The sequence below is a fragment of the Papio anubis genome, chromosome 14 (assembly GCF_008728515.1).
Source record: "Papio anubis isolate 15944 chromosome 14, Panubis1.0, whole genome shotgun sequence".
Lineage (NCBI taxonomy): Eukaryota > Metazoa > Chordata > Mammalia > Primates > Cercopithecidae > Papio > Papio anubis.
The window spans coordinates 71,081,204-71,104,638 of NC_044989.1; the positions used below are offsets into that span (position 1 = coordinate 71,081,204).

A 23,435-nucleotide genomic window follows, 5' to 3' on the forward strand; every position below is an offset into this window, starting at 1 on the left:
CTGAAGTGCCAGAGAAACAGAAAGAGACGATGACTGTGGCCCACAAAAAGTACTACAAACAATGAATACCCCATCTCTCAAATTCTTGTAGCACTTCATAGATGTGAACATTTCATCCCTCTCCCCACACTCTAAATAACGCTCTGGAGGACGTCAGAAGACAGAGGCGGGATGCCTCACTGTGTTAGAGAAGACAGGGACTCCTGGGAAATGACTCGGGCAGTGCATTCCTTGCCAGGACAGTGGCAAAGCACCCATCAACCCAGACCAGCTCCATGGCTGTGCCATACTGAGCTAACCACCCCCAATTATGTGCTGTTATAAAACTGGGCTCAAGAGTTCAGTCAAGCAACAATAAGATTCCATTTTTCTCTTGCAAGTTGGTGGAAAAATAAAGGCAACAACACTCAAGTTTGGGGAGACTCCAGGGAAGTGGCACTCTCATATCCTAGACATGGGGTGGGAGAGTGAACAAACCATGTGAGGCAATTTGGCGACATGAAGTAAGAGTTCTAGCCCGTGCAGCCCTAGGAACTTGTCCTAAGAAACTCATCCCAAGCTCACACAAAGATTTAGCTGAGAGGATTTTCATCAATGTGTTGTTTTTATAAAGAAAAAACTCAGAAAGAAAAAAATCTTTTTTTTTTTTTTAGACAGGGTCTAACTCTGTTGCCAAGGCTGGAGTATAGCAGTGTGATCACAGCTCACTGCAGCCTTCACCTTCTGGGGTCAATCAATCCTCCCACCTCAGCCTCCTAAGTAGCTGGGACCACAGGTGCATACCACAAAGCCTCACTCATTTTTGTATTTTTTGTTGAGACAGGGTTTGGCCATGTTGCACAGGCTTGTCTTGAACTCCTAGGCTCAGGTGATCCATCCGCCTTGGCCTCCCAAAGTGTTGGGATTACAGGTGTGAGCCCTGCACCTAGCTGGAAAATACCTTCTAATGTTCAACCACAGAAGAGTATTCAGGTAAAGTATAGCACAACTATTCACATAATGAAGTCTGTGAGTAGTTGTACTATAATTTAATTAAATTTAATAATTTAAAATGGTGTTAGAGAAAATATTTAATAACATACCCAGGTAATTACTATATATTGCTGAGGGAAAAACAACTTATTTTATGATCCTAGTTTTGCAAATATAAATTTGAATATATTTGGGGTGCACAGCAAAATCTCAGGGTAGTGGGATAGGGAGATCTTTCTTTTTTTCCCCCCTCTCTTCCTCCCTTATTGTCCAATGAACACGTCACTTTTGTGATGATGGCTTTTGATAATGCCACTCCAGATTATTGTCCCAGAAGAGCTAAGCTAACCTTGCAGGTGGGTCCAAGGCACTTCTGCAGGTTGATCCGATCGGCTTCCTGCTCCATTTCCCCATTGAAGTCATAATAGGCCATGTCCCCCACCAGCAGGGCGTTGTGGGAGACAGGGAGGAGGCCCCACTTCATGGCCGACACCTTAGAGAGACAATGGCGTGGTTAGCACCTGCAGCCCTCCCAGCCCTTTCCTCAGAGCAGCACAGTCCAGCTCCACTCTGGGGGCTGGTGAAGGGTGAGGGTGGGGAGGAGGCACAAGAAAGGCCTGGGCTCCTCCACCACCTGGCTTGGGTGTGCTGTCACGTGGCTTGCTCTAGCGTCTTTCCATCACTGCTTTCACAGCAGCCACGTCAACATATCACCTTTTAGAACTGCTAGAAAGAATGCACTCCAGAGACCTATTGCTGCCCCTCCCACTTCCCCTGCCTCACACAGCTTTGCTTTTGTCATATAACTCTGGGAAGGGGCAGGCTGTGGTGGAGTTTGCACCAGGCTAGGGTAAGCAGAGCCCAGATCTCTTGGGGTAGGCTGGAGACCCTCAGCTTTGGTTTCAGTGCAGACAAGATCATGACTTTTGACAAAGAGAGAGGCCCACTGAAAAGTCCCATGTTAAAAGGAATGAAATTATTAGCTACCCAATACAAAGGTCCCACCTCAAAAGCAATCTCTTGCCCCTGGGACTGGGATAATACAAGTGCTGGGGACCAGGGTTGAAACACAGGTTGTAACCCATTGCCCCACCACTTATTAAAAGTGAGCTGCTCATGGTGGATAGAGTGTGCAATATTTTTTTTTTAAGCAAGGAGCATGGAGGGGTTTAGAAGAACCCTTGCCCTCCTTCACTCATTCTGCCCTGACTCAGCCCTGAGCTCTGCAAAGATGCATACTCGGCACAAATACATCTTCACATCTTAGTCCAAATTCTGGAAGGTCTGAGTGCTCATAACCAGTGTACTTTGCTGAGAAAACGGGCTGATAACAAGTCAGCCTACTCTGTCCCTGTAGGTGTGTGGCCTAGGGGTCAGCAGGGTAGGGTGGGGTTCGGGGGGAGTGCCCAGAACTGGTTGTCTGCCGTCTTTCTAAGTGACATCGCAGTGCCTTAGGCACACATGGAGAAATGACCAGGGGGGGACAACCTGCTTCTTGAGACTCTTCTTTCTATTCCTTCTCAGTTTTGTTTGCAGTGTCCCCTACTCTCAGCCTACACTGAGCTATGGGAAAGTGGACACAGTCCAGGTTCCCACCAACTGGTTGTGTCCTCTGTCAATATATCTCCTCACCAGAGCCTGGCTTCGTGGGGGCAGGCCCCACCCCTTGGTGCAACAGGACTGACCTGAGTAGAAACTTAGAAGGCACTGTCCCCTGGGCAAGGGGTCCCAGCTTGTGTATGCAGCAGGGTGGGGACACAATGGAACAGACATTCCACGTCTTCACGTTATGCTATGACTTTAGTAGTCAGAAAGGTGGAGAGGCTGGGCGTTTCCACGTTGGGAAGTCTCTCGCTTCACCTTGGCCTGAGTTCTAGATCTTTCCAGACTGTTTAAAGTGACGAGATTGCTACAACCTCGGCTGCCTTATGTCTTTCCCTGGGTGGCTGAGAAGGAGCCCACTCACCGCTGCTGTGGCCGGTGTGTGCAGGTGGATGATGCAGCGCACGTCGGGCCTGGCTGCATAGATGGCCGAGTGCAGACAGAAGCCCGTGGTGTCCACTGGGAAGCAGCTGCTGCCCTTCTCCACCACCTCTCCCAGAATGTTCACCTTGATCTGCGCCAGGGAAGAAGAGAGACTTATGGCAACAGGGTGGCGGAGGCCCCTCACTCCTCTCCCAGCTGGTGGGCCCAGCATGTGCCACCCACCTATCTTCACACATTCCAGACACCATAAGCAATGATGGACTTGGTGTTGGAAGAAAACAAACCAGTTCCTGCCCTCAGTGAGCACACAGTCTAACAGGAACACAGACGATTGTAATTCAGCAGGAGAAATGTGAGAGCAGAGTTTCTCAGACTTGACTGTGCATGAGAATCACCCAAAGCCCAGTCAAATGCAGGTTCTGATTCAGAGGCTGAGAGGGGCCTGAGAGCCTGCATTTCTAACAAGTTCTCAAGTGATCCACAGACCACACATGTGGTAGCAAAGTGCCAGAAAAGAGTCATGCACAGAATTCTCTAGACAGAGACAGGGGGAGTCTTTCATCCCAGCAGAGCATCTGAGAGGCCTTCCAGGGGGAGTAATGTCTACACTGAGCCCTTTCTCAATAAGGCGCAAAGAGGCTGCGGCTGCTTTACCAATGACAGCTCTAGCCTCACTCTGCACCCCCACTCCCCTGCCTCCTGGATAAAAAGCAGTAAAATATTTAATCACAGAATTTCCCATGTCCTGAAAGCCCACAATCCAAGGTAAACAGAACTCTCTCTCAAATCACCCAGCACAAATCCAATTCCCGAAGCCAGCCCCTCCCGGTGCGCTCTCACTGAACACCTCCCCGGCTTCCTGGAGTGCAATCTCCCAGCAGCTGCGAGTTAACCTAACTTCACTGACTGCAGTTGTTCCCTGGACGTTAACAAGCCAGATGATAGTCTCTAAAACTCACCACAAATTTAGCCCTTAAAACTGAGGCACCCATGACATCCTGAATGTGGCACACAGAGCAGTTCCTCAAATTGCCCATCACTCCCACTCCAGGAAGCCCAGGCAGACAAGATGGGCATCAAAGCAGGGAGACCGACACTAATGTGGGCGGAGGGATGTGCTGCTGGCGTTTGCTTATACAGAAGCATCAGGAAGATGTTCAACAAATCTCCACTTACAACATCCCATTTTAAGTGAATTTCACAGACGTCAAGGCAGCGTGACCCCTAAAAGCTGCAGCAACTCTCCCACCTCAGGTACTTTAAACCCGAGTATGGAGTGCTGGCCTCCAGTTTCCTTCAGCCCAGCTCCCCCACTTCCTCGGACATGTGGCCTGTTTAGAATTCCCTCTCTCAGATGATCTCTCTCTGATCTTACATATTTTATATCTCATCATTGAATGTGTGATCTGTTGTCACTCAAGAACTTCCACAGCCTAAATCAACAGCCACCCTCCCATATAGTGCCTTTGTACAAATGGGAAAGCAGGTACTCCTTCTTGAGGACAGCCCAGGGACATAGGGCTTGATGTGTGGGTATTGCCTTGGTGCAAATTCAAAACAGAAGCCCAATGCTAGGACACACTTAGTGAGTGGAGTACAGGTTGGATTTCACTCTCTCTTCTCTTCCTTATTAGCCAGGCTCCCTTGTGCAGTGCACAAACTGTACAACCACACACAGCAGCCCTACGTCTATACACACTCCATAAACATCTCATGCCCATGACTCAAACCTGTATCTCTAGCCTGCATCTCTTCTGAACCTAGAATAACCAAATGTCAACTGACATCTCTTGAATGTCCCACCAGCCCCTCAAATTCAATCCCATACTCCCAACCCAACTGATCACCAGGCCTACTAAGCACAGAGGCCCGGAATTTCCTTCCCAGCTTGCTGTAATAACCCCACCTAGGTGTCAGTTGGCCTCCACACAGCTTTCAGAGTGATCCTTCTACAATAGGAACCTGCTTGCATTACTCCCCTGCTTGCACTTCAGTGGCTCTGCGTGTCCAGCAGAATAAAGCCAAAACACCATAACAAGATCTTCCATGCCATTTATCACCTGGACCCTATCCCCTTCCACGGTCACCTCCAGATACTGAACACTTGAGTCAGACTCGGCCACTCACCTGTCCTCCCAAATGCATGCACAGGGCTCTTGTATGCCCCTGGGCTTGATGCATGCTGCACTCCTGCTGAGGACAGAGTCATCTCCGCCAAACCTCTCCTTGCCACCATGGTCTAAGTCTGCTTACCCCACTGGTTCACATCCCACTGACTCCACTCCTGTACCATGGTTTCAGCTAGAAGCCTCCTTCCTCATTCCCTCCTCCTCCTACAGCTCCTGGTGGGGTAGGGTGCCCCTTTCCAGGCTCCCCAAGCTTCCTTCACCTCTACTGGAACACTCTCTACCCTGACCTTAAATAGCTGATTACCTCGCCTCTCTCCTCCAACCAGACCATGAACACCTTACAGACAGAGCCTGTGTCATCCTTGTCTCTGTGGTTCCAGCTCTGACTTGGCCATCACCTCCTTGGGTAGCCTTGTGCACGTTGCTTACCCTCCCTGGGCACCAGTTTCCTTTCCTGCCTCTCAAGTGGCCTTGGCCATGGTAGAAGTCCTACTCTACCTAGATATTCTATGACTTGCTGAGCCTGGACTTTTGACTGAGTAGCTGGGCTCTATACCTAAGCATGTCTCAAGCCTGGCAGAGGCCCCCAAGGTGGTATCCTCCTCTCCGAGGTACATGGCACAGCAGCCGAGCCCATGTATCTGAGAAGGATTGGGCCTTTTCTGCTTCTAAGACAGTCCTTTCTACACGTTCCTCTTCCCATCCAGAAATATTTCCTGAACTAAAGTAACTTTTGAAAGCCTCTACCTCATCTAAAAGGAGCAACCCTGAAAGGGGACCCGGAAGCATCTCTAATGGTGCCAGTGCTGGACAAATCTCGTGCTGCTTTGGTTCTTACTCTAATGTACCCCCTATCCAGAAAGGCCCCCTACTCCCAACTATCGCGGTCTAATCCCAGGCGTAGCCATCCCATGAGTCTGCTGAGAGGATGCCAGGCCCATCTCTGCTCCCTCTTCCCTCTCACTGCACTTGCCGCCTCCTCCTGGCAATTGGTCTCTTGGTTGCATCATGCTCTGGACACTTAGTTTGTTCCATGTGTCTTCTCTGCCCTACCAGATTGTGAGCTCCACAGCGCAATAGTGACCAATTTGGAGATGACCTAACACTGTGGGAACAGAGAGAGTGCTGTCATTTCAATAAGGAGTGGGCAGTGATGCTGGACTGTACTCACCAGGCTGGACGCTGTGACTTCACTGCAAGAAACTCCCTTAGGGCTGATCAGGAAGTGGTCCTGCTCCTTGCTGACTCTCAACTGGAGGAAAGACACACGTTCTCAGGAGGCAAGGAGGAAGAGGGGACATTTCCAAGGACACTGTGTTTGAATCCCCTCTTCCCCTGAATCCACTGCACCCAAGTCTTCCTCTAATGAACTCTTATCTCTCCCCCCAGCCATGAGAGATAAAAAGGACTCAGTCTTTATTTGGAGCAGGGGAAAGGGAGCTACAAAAGGAAACTCACTATGATCAAGGGTAACTCTAGTATACGATCCAGGAGTTCCTTCCCATCCAAAGAAGTGCCCGCTGGGCAGGCTGCCTTATCAATGACCACAGTGGTTAAAAACCTCGGCAGGGCTCAGTGCATTTTGGCCAAAGGTCACCAGCAGTGCCATGGCCATGCCAAGGGTCAGGAGTTCTCCCTTTGAGTTTTGTGGGACCACACGCGGTGCCCCACCCAACCCCAGGGTGTTCTGCTCACCGTGACATAGGTGTCGCTCAGCTGGGCCCAGCCATAGAGGTCCAGGAGTCGGTAGACACTGCTGATCTTGCACCGCATGAGCCGCTCCCCTTTGGCCAGGTTCAGGGAGTCAGCGGTGTGGAGGTCATTAATGGGTGTCATCATGGAGACATCTGCAGGAACAGTGCAGTTCTCTCAGGGCCAGGGCCCATCTGCCCTCCCCTTCCTTGCTCCAGTGTTCTCCAAATTCTCACTGGCACTAAAACTGCACAGGAGACTTCCCCAGGCAGGGAATTAAACATTCTTTGACCCTTACCTGGGGAAGGAGTCCACAAAATTGACATTTGTGCCCAATAAAGTCTGCTCATTCAGATAAGCTTTTGCTCAAAAATCATGGCAAGTCTCAAGGCCACAGAATGAAGGGTTCTGGAAATGCCGCACAGGTTCTGGGAATGCCAAGCTTACCATAAACTCTGAAGATGGGCACTGAATCAAAGCAAGAGTAAATCTGAGTGGAAACCGGGGTATATTTCATCAGTTATTATTAATGAAGAAGTTACTAGTCATTAAACCAGCTATTACATTGTTTTTAACGACACCATGTAATAACATTTTCTGTGATTTAGAAACAGGGAAAATAGAAAGCCAGATTAGGGATGGGTGCGGTGGCTCCCAGCATTTTGGGAGGTCAAGGCCAGCGGATCACAAGGTCAAGAGATCGAGACCATCCTGGCCAACACAGTCGAACCCCGTCTCTACTAAAAATACAAAAATTAGCTAGGCGTGGTGGCACATGCCTGTAATCCCAGCTACTCAGGAGGCTGAGGCAGGAGAATCGCTTGAACCTGGGAGGTGGAGGTTGCAGCGCACCACTGCACACCAGCCTGGGGACAGAGTAAGACTCCATCTCAAAAAAAAAAAAAAAAAAAAAAAAAGCCAGATCAGCCTGGAAGTAACTTCTTCAAGTTTTTCTAAAAAGTCATAAACTTCTGGAAGTGGGTGCAACTGTGGCTGGCTGAAAGGCTGGCTCAGGCAGGATACCTAGGCTCCTCTCTGGGCATGCAGTCCCTTAGCTATATGGTGGTTCTTTCTGGGAATTTGGGGGGATGTGGAAGGGATTTGGAAATGGGCCTAGAGGGTTTGATAGTCTTGTCCTCAGGGCATGCAAGGGTCTAGGAGATGATATCCAGTCTATCCCGTTAACTATGATGACCACTGCCTACATGCCTCAGGAAGGGAGCAGAGGGCATCTGAACTCCAGCGCCTGAATCAGCATCTAGGAACCAATAAGAGAATCAATAGGAAAGGTTCTGGCTTAAAATGGTTTCTGGCTGGGAGCCTCCTGATGCTGCCTCTCCCAGCTCCCACCAAAGATTTTAATGGATCAGGATGCTCTTTGGAAGCTTTTACCACCTCTGTGAACCTTGCTGCGGTACAATGTATGTCCTGCATCGAGTGTGCTATTAGTGGAAGTGATGACGTGGTCTACAAAAGTGAGGGCGGACTGGGTGCTGGGCCAACATCCAGCGAGCAGAGCAGGCCTTGAATCATCCATGTCAGGAAACGCACACAAGGGCCTGTCCCAACCAGAGGTGATACACCTCCAGGGCAGGTGCCCTGCAAACACAGATAGCGGGAACAGCAGTGGTCCAAAAGCCTAGTTATCTGCCAAGGACAACAACAAACTTCCAAAGTTAAGGATTTCTAATTCAAATTGACCAGTCTGGGATTGCCTCCTCCCTCTGTGGGTTCCCCAGACAAGAAATTACCTCTCTGCTTCATGCCTAGCAGTAAGGAGGGCATGTCAAAAGCACAGGGCTCCAGGCAAAGGCGGGCAGGTGGGGCTGATGTTGGGAGGTCTATACAGTCTAAACCACAGTTCTTTGAATACTTCTCCCACAAATAACCATGGGGCCCCAGTGATGGCCAGGGGGCCAGAATAGGTCTGAAAACACTCACCCCATCACATCCTCTGTGTCTGTATCAAAGAGAGTCTCCCTCCCCAACCCCTTGGAGGTTCAACTAAGAGGATTACCTCACCCACAGGTACAAGGGGCAGAAGAAGAAGAGAACAGCAGGGCTCAAAAGGAGCTCCTGATCCCCTGCTCTGAGTCTCAAGAGAAGGGGAATGAAGAGAGGTTGATTAATGAGTACAAAAACACAGACAGACTGAAGAAATTCTGGAATTTGAAAATACAATAGGGCAACTATAGTTAACAAGAATTCATAGTGCATTTCAAAACAGCTAGAAGAAAAGATGTGGAATGTTCCCAATAAAGAAATAAGTGTTTGAGGTGATGGTTATTCCAATCACCCTGATTTGATCATTACATTATATATAAAAAGTCACATGTACCCCATAAATATGTACAACTATTATGTATCCATTTTTAAAATAAAATAATATTACAACAAGTTTTTAAAAGCTTATTCTAAATGGCCTCACAAAGGTTAGGATGGCTAAATGTCACGTTTATAAATCAGATCTAACTGAGCCATTAAGTCAAAGTAACTAAGAAAACACAGAAAAAGATGAAAACTCACCAAGGTCCCTGAAAGCTAAGACTTAAGGGCACACTGATGTGCAACACTCCAATTTCTAAGGCAAATGGAGCTAGACAGATAACAACCTATCTGGGCTTGAACTTGTGATACTTGAAACTTCCCCTCTCCACATCCCGGACTCAGATATCCCGGATGTGTACTAAGCAGATTTCCAGGCATCCATCTGTCTTCCTGACAGATGCTGATTGGTGAGGCAATGGGAATGCTGGTCAGCCCTATTCCTTTCTCAGGAGGAAGCGTATAAGGACAGACATGGAAAGGATGGTAGAGAATATGACAGATTTGGGAGACAAAAACCAAAGAGCAAGGCTATAGATAAGCAGTATGAAGATAGTAGAAGAAACATTTTCTAAACTGAAAAAAAAAAAAAAAAGACCTGTGCATGCGAGTACTCATTGATTATGGGAAAAGTTCATATAAAGAAAAAAACCTACAATTATATGCTTCCTGGTAACATTTCTGAAATATAGGGATAAGGGGAAAATATCCATAAGCATCTAGAAAAAAAAATATTTGGCTACCTAAAAAGGAAACAAAAAAAATTGGCTATCTGATTTCTCTGTTATAGCCACAGAATGTCAGATGGCAATGCTATAGGAAGTTTACAAAAAATAAATACAGGCCAGGCACAGTGGCTCACAATTGTAATCCCAGCACTCTGGGAAGCTAATGCAGAAAAATTGCCTGAGCCTAGGAGTTTGAGACCAGCCTGGGCAACATAGTGAGACCTCGTCTCTATAAAAAATTTAAAAATTGCCCGGGCATGGTGGCACATGCCTGTAGTCCCAGCTACTTGGGAGGCTGAGTTAGGAAGATCATTGAGCCCAGGAGGTTGAGGCTGCAGTGAGCTGTGTTTGCACCATTGCTGTCCAGCCTAGGAGACAGAGCAAGACCCTGTCTCAAAAACAAAACAAAACAAAAAAAACCCCACTAAAATAAAGTGGCCCAAAAGAGGTAAAAATAAAAGGAAGTTCAAAAGTACACCAGGCAAATATAAACAAAAACTAAGCAGAGGTCATCACATTTTTATCAAAATAGAAGTTGGGCAAAACAATATTCTCTTATACAAAGAAGCTATTTTGTAGGTCATTTTATATGAATTAAACGTACAATCAATAGTGAAGCTGTAACTATCAGTCATGCTTATGCCGTGAATATTTCAAGATAGAGAAAGCAAAAACTATCATAAATACCAAGAGAAATGAAGAGAAATCAAATATAATGGGAGAAAATTTTTGACAAAATCAAATTAAAACAAAAATATAGATTAAATACCATGCTATAGAGATGGTGTATACCCATTATCATTCTAAAATGATATTAGGCCACAAAGAATATCTCAATAAATCTCCAACACAGAAATTAAATAGGCTACATTTTCTAAACATAATGCAATAAAATCCAATGCTATTAGCAAACCTGTAAAAGACTAAGCATTCGACCACTTGGAAATGAGAAAACACTCCCAGATAGCTCTTAGAAGAAAAATAAAGTCCAAACAGCAACTGCAAGCTATTTAGAAATTAACAATAAAAGAAACACTATGTGTCACATTCCTGAGATAAGGCCAAACACATACTCATAGAAAAAAATGTATAGCCTTAAATATCTTTATTACTGAATTAATTTTTTAAAAAATCAACTTTATGCTACTTTAGAAAATACATAAACAACAAAATAAACAGAATTATGGAAAAGAATTAATGAATATAGAAACAAAAGTAATGAATCAAGAAGCAGAAAGAATAACAGGACCAATAAGTAAATCCAAGAATTGGCTTATATGAGAAGATTGATGAATAAACAAATACCTACATTGGTCAATAAAGAGAAAGTAAAAATTTACGTAGCACCAGGAATGAGAATGGGATGTTATCTCATCTACTTTAGCAGGAAATTTAAATGATAAAAATAATATTGTAAATGACTCTAATAATTTTGAAAAGCTCCATGATTGTATTATTTTACACAAAATATATGACCAAAATTTAACCAAGAAGCAGCAAAATAAATTTTAAAACTCCAGATGAAACTGAGGACAAAAACATCAAAAATCCCTAAAAATACTCCAGATCTAGAAGACTTTCTAAGTGAATAATAAATCTCAAGGGACAGAGATTTCCTATCTTATTTAAACTATATCAGGGTAAAAAAGAGAGTGAAATCACCTTGATTCATGTTATGAAATTACAGCCGTAATGTCAATACTAGGTAAAGACTGCCCAAAAAGTGAACTGCTAACCAATCTCATATGTGAATATGAATGCAAAAATCTTTAATAAAATTCTGGAAAATCAAATCCAGAAGGGTATTTTTAAAAGAATGCATCAAGACCAGGAATGATTTATTTCAGTAATGAAAAAGGAGTTCAATATTCAGAAATCTGTTACTATAACTCATCACCTCAATAGTTCAAGGAAAAAAAAAAATCCATAAATGGCCAAAATGTATTTTATGACATTCAACATCCATTCCTGAGAAAAACTCGTAGTGAACTAGAATAAAAAAATACTTCCTCAACATGACAAAAAATAATTATCTCAAACTCTTGTGGTGAAACAACTTTCATTAAAGTCAGAAATAAGACAAGGATAACTATAATCTATTATTAAACATTGTTCTGAAAGTTCTAACAGATTCAAAGAGAAAACTGGAAAAATAAACCAATGGGTAAATGTTAAAATGAAGGAAACAAAATGATTATGATTTGCAGATTATGTGATTTTTGTATATACAACACCCAAAAGAATTAACTGAGATGATATTAAAATTTAAATAAGAGTTCAATAAGGGGCTAATGTATACACACACACGCATACACACACTTTTATGTGTGTATATATATCTAACAATTTATCTTAAATGAGAACTATAACCAGAAAAAAAATAGAATGGATAAAGATTCATTTAAAATAACAAAGTTATTTAAAAATTCCAGAATAAACTTCATAAGAAATTAGTAAGAACTACATGAAACTAATTACTAAACTTTTCTGATGAATATGAAAGAAGACTTAAATAAATAAAAGACATACCTCATTTCTGAAAAGATTTACAATTCACTCATGTAAATTTTTTAAGTACCTACTATGTGCCAGATACATTCTAAGTCAAAGGATATAGCGGTGAACCAAACATACAAATTTCCCCTACAGAGCTTACATTCTAATATAAAATTATAAATTTATGAATTCTTCACCAAATCAACTTATTCATTTAATGTAATCCCAATCAAAATCCCAAAAGGAATTTTTAAGGTCAATGGGGGGACTTGACAAAATAATTCTAAAGTTTGTTTGATTTTTGTTTTTGCTTATTTGAGATGGAATCTTGCTCTGTCACTCAGGCTGGAGTGCAGTGGTGCGATCTCGGCTCACTGCACCCTCCACCTCTGGGGTTCAAACAATTCTCCCGCCTCAGTCTCCCAAGCAGTTGGGATTACAGGCTTGTACCACCATGCCTGGCTAATTTTTGTATTTTTAGTAAAGCCAGGGTTTCACCATGTTGGCCGGGCTGGTCTCAAACTCCTGACCTCAGGTGATCCACCTGGTTTGGCCTCCCAAAATGTTGGAATTACAGGCATGAACCATTGTACCTGGCCTAAAGTTATTGTAAAGAATAAACTTGTACAAACAGTTGAGAAAAATTGACAAATGCATAATTAAGTGTATTTGTTCCATCGGATGATAAAACATGGGAAAGGTATTTCTAAGCATGCAATCAAATGCAGAACACACAAAGGAAAATTACAATGGTTTCCACTACACAGAAACTAAAGAATTCTATAAGACAAAAAAAAAAAAGCCATGAACAAAACTAAAAGACAAAGGAGAAACTGAAAAAAAAAAAAAATGCAATATATTTGACTATAATAGAGAAATAGCTTTACTTTATAAAAATGTAAAAATCTATAAGAAAATAACACACTAACAAGAAAACAGGCAAAGGATGTAAAAAGGCAATTTACTATAAAAAGAAAGTCAGGGCCGGGCACAGTGGCTCACGTCTGTAATGCTAACACTTTGGGAGGCCAAGGTGGGCAGATCACTTGAACCCAGAAGTTCCAAACCAGCCTGGGCAACATGGTGAAACCCTGTCTCCACAAAAAACACAAAAATTAGCTGGGCATGTGGTGCATGCCTGTGGTCCCAGCTACTTGGCAGGCTGAAGTGGGAGGATCGCTTGAGCCTGGAAGGTTGCAGTGGGCTGAGATTGCACCATTGCACTCTAGCCTGGGCAACAGAGTGAGATTCTGTGAGAAAGAAAGGGAAAAAAAGGAAAGGAAAGAAAAGGAAAAGGAAAGGAAGAAGAAAAGAAGAGGGAAAGGAAAGGAAGAAGAAAAGGAAAGAGAGAAAGAGAAAGGAAGGAAGGAGGGCAGGAGGGAGGGCGGGAGGGAAGGAAGGAAGGAAGGAAGGAAGGAAAGAAAGAAAATCATGTCCAATATGTATGTGAAAATACATAATATATCCAACCTCATCAGTAGTCAAATAAATGACATTAAAACACAAATAAGGTATTATTTGTTACCTACTGAATCGGAAGGATGAAACAAACGGTAATATACACTATGGACCAGGGTAGAGGAAATGGGCACTCTACTGAATTGCTGTTGGGAACGTAAATTGGATCCATTTGGAGAAAGGATGTAATCTGTCATTATGCATTAAAATCTTTAAAACATGCATGCATGTACTTCAATTCAGCAATTCTACTAGTAATTTATCTTAAGAAAATAATCATGGATATAATCTCAGGTTTATTTACAAGGATGTTTATTGCATTGTTGTTCCTAATAGAAAAAGTTGGAAATAACCTAAAAGTCCAACAATGGGAAATTGATTAAATAGCGTGTATCCACCAAAAATTATATTATAGAACCATATTTTATGTAATTACATTTGTGTTTGCATAATCTACATATGTTAAGAAAAAAAGGACTGGAAGGATATATGTTTACCAAAATATTAAGAATAGTAATTTGAGGGCTTTAAGAACACAGTAGAATGATTTCTGTTTCCCTTTCTTGGTTATTTTCACAGTTTTCAGCCATAATCCTGCAATAATCTTATTGAGGGGGAGTATTTTTTTATGCTTGTTTTTTAAACGTTATGGGCAGACCATAACAGCCCAGGAGGGTGGCTTCCTGCATAGCCCTGGCTGGCTCCTCTCAGCCCTCGTCTGTGGAGTCAGGTGGGCCTGTCTAGTGGGGCATGGAAACACACACTTCAGTGGTCTCCTCCCATCTGCTGAAGTCACCTCCACCTTCTCATTCCTGGCATCAGGCGTAATTCTTCTGTGGATGTTTAATTTGCATCAACATCAGAAGCAGAGCCAGGTACCTCTCTGGCTGCTGCTGAGCTCCCCAAGGCCTGATAACACAATAGGCTGCTTGCTCCATTGCCTGGCAACCAGATGCTTCTTGCTGCTCCTCCCTCTCTTCCCCACCCCACCCTCCCCTCCACCTCTGCTCCTGGCAGCTCCCCAGACACCACATACTCATGGAAGATGTTGGGAAGACTGCGTGGGAGGTGCTGGCCATGAAGTCCGCGATCTGCCGCAGGGCCCAGATGTTGGAGGAGTTGTTCCCCTTCTTCATCTGCTCCTGGATGAGGCCTTCCAGCTCCTCCCTGAAAGACTAAAGCAGGCCCCGAGGTGCTGGTCTCCCCACAGCCTCTCACACAGCTGCCGAACAATGAGCTCTTCCAAGTGCCCACCCCTTGCCCCTGGGTCAGCTAGGTCAGGGCCATGCTCAGGATCCCTGGCCACAAGGGACACGGAGCAGTTCCACTAGGACCTCAGGAATTGCTGTATGGGAAGCAACAAAGAAATGCTGGGAATGGATCTTGTGTTCTCTTGCCCTCTGGGCAGTAATCCAGATTCCAGATCCTTTCTGTGTCTAAATGAGGGCCAAGACCCCTCCCCACATCAGACATGGTAGGACTTCACTTTAGTAATGAAGGACATTTTTTTAGGCAGAACTGAATGGAGAGAGCCACCATCCCTCTCCATTAGCGATGCCTGTGATTCTTTCCGGCCTCAGTTTCCTCATGTGCTTAATGAAAGCATAGGAGGCAGAACAGGAGGATTTGATGACCTCTGAGGTCGCTTCCACTCCTGATGTTCAACTCCAAGCCTGGCTTTTCAGACCATGGGGCCATAAGCAAGGAATCCCGCCCACCAGGTGGCAGGAGAAAACACTCAAGAGGAAATGGGGGGCCACTTAGGTGTGTTGGCCAACCTATAAAAGGACAGAAGGAAGCAGACCCTCCTCCAATCCCTATTTCCTGCCTGAGCCCTGAAATCTGGACTGGTGCTAACTCTGCCACCTCTCCTAACCCCCTTGTCACCCCTCCTAGCCACACTCTGGGGTTTTCCCAGGGGCTCCTCACCCCAGTGCTTTCAGCATCTGCCATATTCCTCCAGGCTCCCCAACACAATATCGCCCAGACCTGGGTCCATTCCCTGGAGCTGCTCTGTGAAGCCTGAGTAGGCACCATGGCTCCCAGCCAGGGCCTCACACAGCCCCTGCACAGGCCCTGGCTCTCTGGAGCCCAGAAGGCCAAGGCAGAGCGGCTCCCACCTCCTGAGCCCATCCTGGCAAGCAACTGGAGACACCAACTCTGTCCCTGGGCTTCCCGATCCTTAGGATCATGGGCTGATTCCTGAGGACCCCCAAACTCTACACAGTCAGATCCCTCTTGCCTCCTCCACACTGATCTCCCTCTGTCTTCAGTGGTCCACAAGGCCCATGCTTCTGCCTTCTCAAAGGCACTACCTGCCTCAAGGAGGAGCTCTGTGTCCACGCCAGGCAGGAATCAACTGGCCCCAAGTAAGGAGGGAGGTGAGTGATCCCAACTTGCCTTCCCTTCCCACACCGCATCCCATAGCCCTGCTGAGTCCTCCACTCTCCCCACCTCCTGGGGCTTCCAGGCCCTCCTCAGCCCCATCCCATTCATGTCAAAGCTTCATTTGTCCCGACAGAAAGTTCTTACTTTGTGGTGTTCAGTAAAGGGAGCCCCAACCCCTCCTTCTGGTAACCTGCTGGTCTCCAATTTACATGGATTTTTCCGTTCACTGTCATAGCTTTCAGTGAGGAGGGAAGACTGGGAACTGAGGCTCCGAAGGGGCACAGGAAACTGAGGGGGACTTCTGTCTCCGTCCCACCTCCCCCCGCCGCACCCCCCCCCCCCCCCGCCCCGCACACAGCCAAACTGCCGCATACAAGCCAGTTTCTGTCATCCACAAGGGAAAGTCAAGGCCCCCGGTGACCAGATCCGTCTTGCTCAGTGAGCTTACATTTCTACCGACCCTGAGCAAGGGGAAGAGGAGTTACTCATCTTTCGCGTGGGTATATGCCCTGAAGAGCCAGCGCCCCCTGCGCCCTCTCCCGTCCGGGTCAGCCCCACTCACAGGACTCTGCAGGATCATGGTGACGCGCTTCTTCTGCTCCATTAGGTTGAAGTCCTGCCGCAGGTCTGCTGCCTGGTTGCGAAGACGCATGTACTCGGGGTCATCCTCTGAGAAGCGGTCAAAGTAAGGCTGCCCCTGCGGGGGCGGCGGCGAGGCAGCCTCAGGGACCGTCTCTTCGCTCATTTTCCCGGTGGGTTTGCAATCCGCTCCTGGAACCCTACAGAGAAGTGGAGAGGGTATGCAGTTGGTTGGTGCTCCCCATCGGGGTACCCGCTTCCCAGAGAACAGGACTGGGTTCGGTTGGATTCTCAGTGGGGTGCGGCTATTCCCAGGATAGTAGAGGCAGAGCCTGGGGAAGAGGGCAGGACGCCGGCAGCGGCCCCATATATCCATCTATAGGAGCGCTGCTGTGCCATGAGACTAAGTAAAAACATGGGTTCAGGTATCCACTCCCTTCCCCAACTAGCCAGCGCTTAAATGGTTCTACTTGGCTTGGAGTAGAGAGTTCCCCGAATGCAAACATGACCTGCAGACCTTGTTGAGCATTTCTGTGATGCACACCTATGTAGTGGTAAGCTACTTACTGGAAATTAGTACTTCCTCTAAAATGGAAACCCTCTAAGAAGGCCCCTCAAAAATTATGGTGGAAATAGCTACTGCATGCTGGGCTTAATACCTAGGTGATGGGTTGACAGGCGCAGCAAACCACCGTGGCACACATTTACCTATGTATCAAACTTGCACTTCCTGCACACGTACCCCAGAACTAAAAAGAAAAAACAGTTATGGTGGGAAATTCACAAAAGAACATTAGTATTAAACAGGGCCTACTGAGACTACTACTACAAGAGCATGGGAATTACTAAAATGTGGAAAGCACTTCGCCCAGTGCTTTTCTTTACAACTTAAACTTCGCTCTGGCCCCTGGAAAGGAATTTATTGGTGAATCTGTTTCTGTGAAACTTGTCTTAATGCAGAATCAGATTCTCATTTCAAGTTTAAAAAGAGGTATGCAACTTTATTAATGGAAAATTATTTTCTCTTCAATCCCACTCAACTCATGTTGAGAAACAACAACTAAGGTTTGCAGGGTGCCGTGCTGCCCGGCTGCCAGATCCCCACATGCTGTGTGTAAACCTACTCCCTGGAGCACGGACCATGACAGCCTCTGGAGAGTCAAGCTGCGGGAAAGCCGTGGATTTTTTCTAATCAAGCATGCTTTTTAAAATGTGTGAATGATGAATGAAGAAATGTTTTCTGTTGCTATCTTGGAGCCCTTCTGAAGAGTAAGCCTGCAGTTCCGGGCTTCACTTCCCGGCTGTGGGAGTTTGGTCAAGCCCATCTCCCTTCCTGTGTCAGCACTGCAAGGCCTTTAAGTCAGTGCTCTGCCCCTTCAACACACAGGGTGGCCTTACAGAGCGTTGGCCTTCTCCCTGCTGGCCGATTCTCTTCTCAGCAGAAGGCAGCATGTACTTTGGCTGAACAATAATTAGCTTTTTAACATACATGTGGAGATACAAATAAAAGAGCATTACAAGGGACCAGGACACCTGGGTTCTCATCCATAACCTGCCACTCCCTTGCTTTACCTCCATGGGCTCCCATTCCATGAGGAGATGGCATGCTCTCTTGTTCTTTGGGAGAAGGCTCCTGGCCTCCCGGGTCCTGATCTGCCCTTTGCCTGTGGCTGGCCGGTCCTGACTCCCTCCAGCCTTGCTCCAGCAGTCCTATTGGCCCCAGCCTACCCTTGATTCTGGTCAGAAACTCATTACAAAGGAGACTTTGCTGATGTCCAGTAAAGCATATTCTTGTTGTCCCTGAGCTGCCTGTAACCTCTTCTTCCACATTCTATCAGAACTCCACCCTCTACCCTTGCAATCTCTCTGGGTGGGGTGAGGGGAGAATGATGCCATAGATAAGCTTGGAGGACAGTGGGAGGCCATTCCATCAGCCCAGAATACACAGATGGTTTCTTGTTGTTCTTGTTTGCATTCTTCCTTTAGGGAAAAGGCAAAAAGTTCATTCAAGGGAAGGCACATGGACAGAGTTCCTCAAGGATCAGCTGATGGCCTGAGCCCTCAGCCTAGAGCAGTGGTTCTCAACCTAGAGTGCACAATAGCATCACCTTAGGAACTTTAAAAACTATTGATACCAGATATTCTAATGTAATTAGTCTGAGGTATGACCTGGACATCAGGATTTTCAGAAGCTCCCTAATCCCTAATGAGCAGCCAGGGTTGAAATAGCTATAGTTTAGATGTTACTGGTTGCAACATGTAATGGAAGGTGTCCATTCCAGGTGTTGGCCATTTCTAGCCAGTTGGACATAAGATGGCCCAAAACCTCACATGTCTGACTGCCACACCACAGGCCACTTCCCATAGCTGTCTTGGCCCCTCCTCTCATTCAAACCACCACCTCCCATCATACACTTGGCCTGGAACATGTTACATTAAGTTTGGCCTAAAGCTGCCTCCTTACATATTTTAAGTGTAGCCTAAGGGCTTTTCCACGTATAATAAACTGATGTGTAATAGACTGTAACCTACTCTTGTGACAAGTAGCTGAGTCTTAGCCAACCACAGCAGCTGAGTTTCCACCAATCACAGGTAGCCAACTATTCAAACACTGTTCCAATAAAGCAAACACAGAGCCGTAACCAATCCAGCCATGTCTGAACCAATCCAGCCGTGTCTGTATCTCACTTCCATTTTCTGTAGGTCACTTTCCTTTTTCTGTCCATAAATGTATCCAATCATGTGGCAGTCTCAGAGACACTCAGAAACCATTCTGGTTCTGAGGGCTCCCCAGTTCCTGAATCATGCTTTGCTCAAACTCTGTTAAGTTTAATTTGCCTAAAATTTTTCTCTTAACAGGCAGTGGGAGTGCTCCAAATGCCACCATGGCCCGCTTCTGCAAAGCTGCCAAACCAGGACCTATGATCTTAATCATTCCACTAGTTAGTCATCTTCTTATGAAAGCCCTTACCTGATTTCCCCCAACCAGCACCACACTTACCAGTAGTGTTGACAAAATATTTGGTAATAGGAGATGGAGATGAAGGGTTGGAGGTAGGGGAAGGGGTCTGCTGGGAGTGGCAGCCAAAAAAAAAAAAGATTCTGTAAAGAAAGATTTTGGAACAGATTTGGCAGGCTGCTAGAATAGTTGTTATACTTAGCAACATTTAAATCCAGACCCTTTCCTTTCATCTGAATGGAAAAAGAGTGATTGAGTCAGGGATGTTGCTGGTGGACTGAGCTCTAGACTAGAAGTCCAGGGACCCACAGTCTTGCCCCTATGTGTCACTTAGTAGCTGCATGGGCTTGGGCAAGTCATTGCCTCTCTCTGGGTCTCACTTTGCCCAGCTCTAAATGAGAAAATGAACCGAATCACCTCTGGGGTCCCTTCCAGCTCTGACATTATGATTTACCTGAGTTGGAGACAGATACATTCATGTAATAAAGGCAGAAGGATGGAGGATCTGGGTTTCCTGGAGCAAGAGACCTTCCTGCTTTCCCCCAGAGCCTCTCCCACAAGTCAGATGCCAATAGAGAAACATCTGCAAAGAACACACATTGGCTTTGTGGATTCCAGTCAATCCCATGTGCATGGGGTTAGTTAAGAATATTTCACCTCTCTCATGCTCACACCCAACCTCATCCCTGGACCTTGAAGATAAGAAGGGATGACAAAGTCAAACATAATGGGACTGCATCGGAGCCACACAGACATGTGGCCCCCACCCAGATTCTTCTGGGCAGGCAGCACTGCAGAACAAAACTCTTCCAGAGACATCACCTCATCGAACCCCACTCCTTCTCTGTTTAGTGACTCATCATAGTAAATTAATTCTCTCTGGCGCTTTCAAAGCCCTGAACCTTTGATGTTATTTTTAAAACAGCAACAAGCAACTCCCCTTCCCCAGCGAGTACACTGGATGTGAGCATAGGCATGTGAGCCCCCTGTGCTCCCTAGGACTCCAGGCTCCAAGCCAACTGAACTCTCAGCTTCTCTGGGACTGGGATCATTTTGGCCAGCACAGCCTTGTACTGAGCCTTCCTGGCATAAACCCTTTTTCATCCAGGCAGGAAAAGGTTGACCATCTCCCCTTCCCCATGGAGCGGTTCCATTTCCCAGCAACTGGTCTGTGAAGGCTGTGAAGTAGCTCTGCCCTCTCTGAAGTGCAAAGAACCAAGAAGCTCTGGGCCTGATGGACAGGAGCTCACACCACTATGCCCCAGAAGGCCTTCCCTTCTTAGAGCCCAGCCCCAGAGGGTTGCTCCAGAGGTACTCCGATGGGGGTGGTGTAGGACATGGAAGCCCTGACTCCATCACCATCACAACAGGGGCCTGGGTCAAGCCTTTGGCTTTGTGAATCAGAGGCATCCTCTTGTGCTCCTTCCTTCAGTCTCCAAAAAGTTATGTGCAGAATGGCTTAGCAATTAAAAGCAGAGACTCTGGAACAAGACCATCTGGGTTCAAATCTCAGCTGTGCCACTTATTATCTGTGTAATCTTGAGCTAGTTACTTAACTGCTCTGTGCCTCTGTTTCCCCACATATAAAATGGGGACTGTAGTAAATTAACTACCTTGAAAGGTACTTGTGAGGATTAGTGAACTTAATGTATGTAGAGTATTTAAAACAGGGCTTGATACATATAGCAAGTGCTATTAACTATTTACTCTTATTATGTGTGATTTCAGGGCTTAAGTCATCTTAGCATTAGGAATTCAAGTAATGAGAGGCTTCTGATTCAATTATAAACAGGTGCACACTAAATAACTGTAATTATGTGTTTTAGTCTAAAAAACTAATTCAATCTTGAGCTATATTGACAAAAAGAAGAACATCCAGAAAAAGACTGAGAATGTCCAGTTTCCCAACCAGATAGTGGGAACAGGTCAACCTCGGTATCACAAAAAAGAAGCTAAGCAGGATGCTGGAGATCAGAGACCAGCGTGTGATGAGCCAGGTGTGATATAAGAAAGACTATATCTGGTCTTTGTCCCTGGTTCCTGGCACAGAGTTTCAAAAACCTTTGGAATTCCTAAAATGCCCAAAAGACAGTAGGAATGTCTTTTGTTATTCATCACGAGCGCCTTTCAACTGAATCTGAGTTTATACTAATAAGGTGACGTGTAATAGGCCCTTAGTTTCAAGGAAGTGTCTAGCCACCTCAGAAAATCCAAGCACATGATTAGAAGCCTGTAGCATCAGCTCCACCCCCACTGCCCCCCCACCCCACCACTTCCAAAGCACGGAGAGGGGCTAGAGATTGAGTTCAGACAAGTGGCAAATGATTTAACCACTCATGCCTCTATAACAAACGCCCCTTGATTTTTTAAAAAAATCTCTAGACTCCAAGGTGTTGGGGAACTTCCTGGTTGGTGAACACATTGATGTGCTGGGCAAGTGGTATGCCTGGATTCCACAGGAGAGAGCACAGAAGCTCTGTGCGCCTCACCTTACACCCTGACCTATGGATGCATCTCTTCCACGTGGGTGTTCCAGAGTTGGACCCTTTGAAATATGATTGCAAGTACCATGCTTTCGGTGAGTTCTGTGACTCATTCTAATGAAGTATTGAACCTGAAGAGGGGTCACGGGAACTCCTAAATTTATAGCCAAGTCAGTTGGAAGTGTGGGTGACCTGGAGACCCCACTTGTGGCTGGTGCCTGAGGTGGGGATGGTCATATTCGTGACTTTGTCCTTTACCCTGTAGTAGTTAGCTTGTGTGCCCTTCAACTCGGGGTAGTGCATGTCAGAATTGAATTGAATTGTAGGACAGCCAGCTGATGACAGGGAATTGGTGACATAATATTACCAAGCAACTTTTTATTCATGATGTATTTTCACCCCCAGGACCAATCTATGAGGTTGATATTATTGTTCCAGTTTTACTTAAACAAAATAAAGATAGGCCGGGCGCAGTGGCTCATGTCTGTAATCCCAGCATTTTGGGAGGCCGAGGCGGGTGGATCAGTGTGAGACCAGCCTGTCCAACATGGTGAAACCCCGTCTCTATTAAAAATACAAAAATTGGCCGGGCGCGGTGGCTCAAGCCTGTAATCCCAGCACTTTGGGAGGCCGAGACGGGCGGATCACGAGGTCAGGAGATCGAGACCATCCTGGCTAACATGGTGAAACCCCGTCTCTACTAAAAAATACAAAAAACTAGCCGGGCGCGGTGGCGGGCGCTTGTAGTCCCAGCTACTCGGGAAGGCTGAGGCAGGAGAATGGCGTAAACCCGGGAGGCGGAGCTTGCAGTGAGCTGAGATCCGGCCACTGCACTCCAGCCTGGGCTACAGAGCGAGACTCCGTCTCAAAAAAAAAAAAAAAAAAAAAAAAACATACAAAAATTAGCTGGGCATGGTGGCGTGCATCTGTAGTCCCAGCTACTTGGGAGGCTGAGGCAGGAGAACCTGGGAGGCAGAGGTTGCAATGAGCTGAGATCACACCACTGCACTCCAGCCTAGGTGAAAGAGGGAGACCCTGTCTCAAAAAAAAAAAAAAAAAAAAAAAAAGATAAAGATAAAGATAAAGAAACTGAATTACAAAGAGATGAACAAACTTGCTCAAGGTCACACAGGTAACAGTGGAGTCAGGATTTCAACCAGGTTTGTCTCTAGCCCCACATCCTGCACTTCTCCACTCCATCATTCTGCCCCAGAACATCTGCTGGGCTGCCATGTGGAAG

General features: G+C 45.9%; 1 protein-coding gene across 4 annotated transcripts in view; it reads right to left on the bottom strand.

Moving 5' to 3' along the window:
- Positions 1 to 23,435, bottom strand: part of ADD2 (adducin 2) — a 112,765-nt gene that overhangs the window by 34,025 nt on the left and 55,305 nt on the right. For all 4 annotated transcript variants that reach the window (XM_003908786.4, XM_003908787.5, XM_009184384.3 and 1 more), the window contains exons 3-8: positions 16,737 to 16,953; positions 14,823 to 14,961; positions 6,783 to 6,934; positions 6,259 to 6,339; positions 2,939 to 3,088; positions 1,322 to 1,465 (exon numbers count right to left, since the gene is read on the bottom strand). In XM_003908786.4, coding sequence (XP_003908835.2) covers positions 1,322 to 1,465; positions 2,939 to 3,088; positions 6,259 to 6,339; positions 6,783 to 6,934; positions 14,823 to 14,961; positions 16,737 to 16,919 — 849 coding nt within the window. In that variant the 5' untranslated portion in view covers positions 16,920 to 16,953. The remainder of the gene's footprint in view (positions 1 to 1,321; positions 1,466 to 2,938; positions 3,089 to 6,258; positions 6,340 to 6,782; positions 6,935 to 14,822; positions 14,962 to 16,736; positions 16,954 to 23,435) is intronic.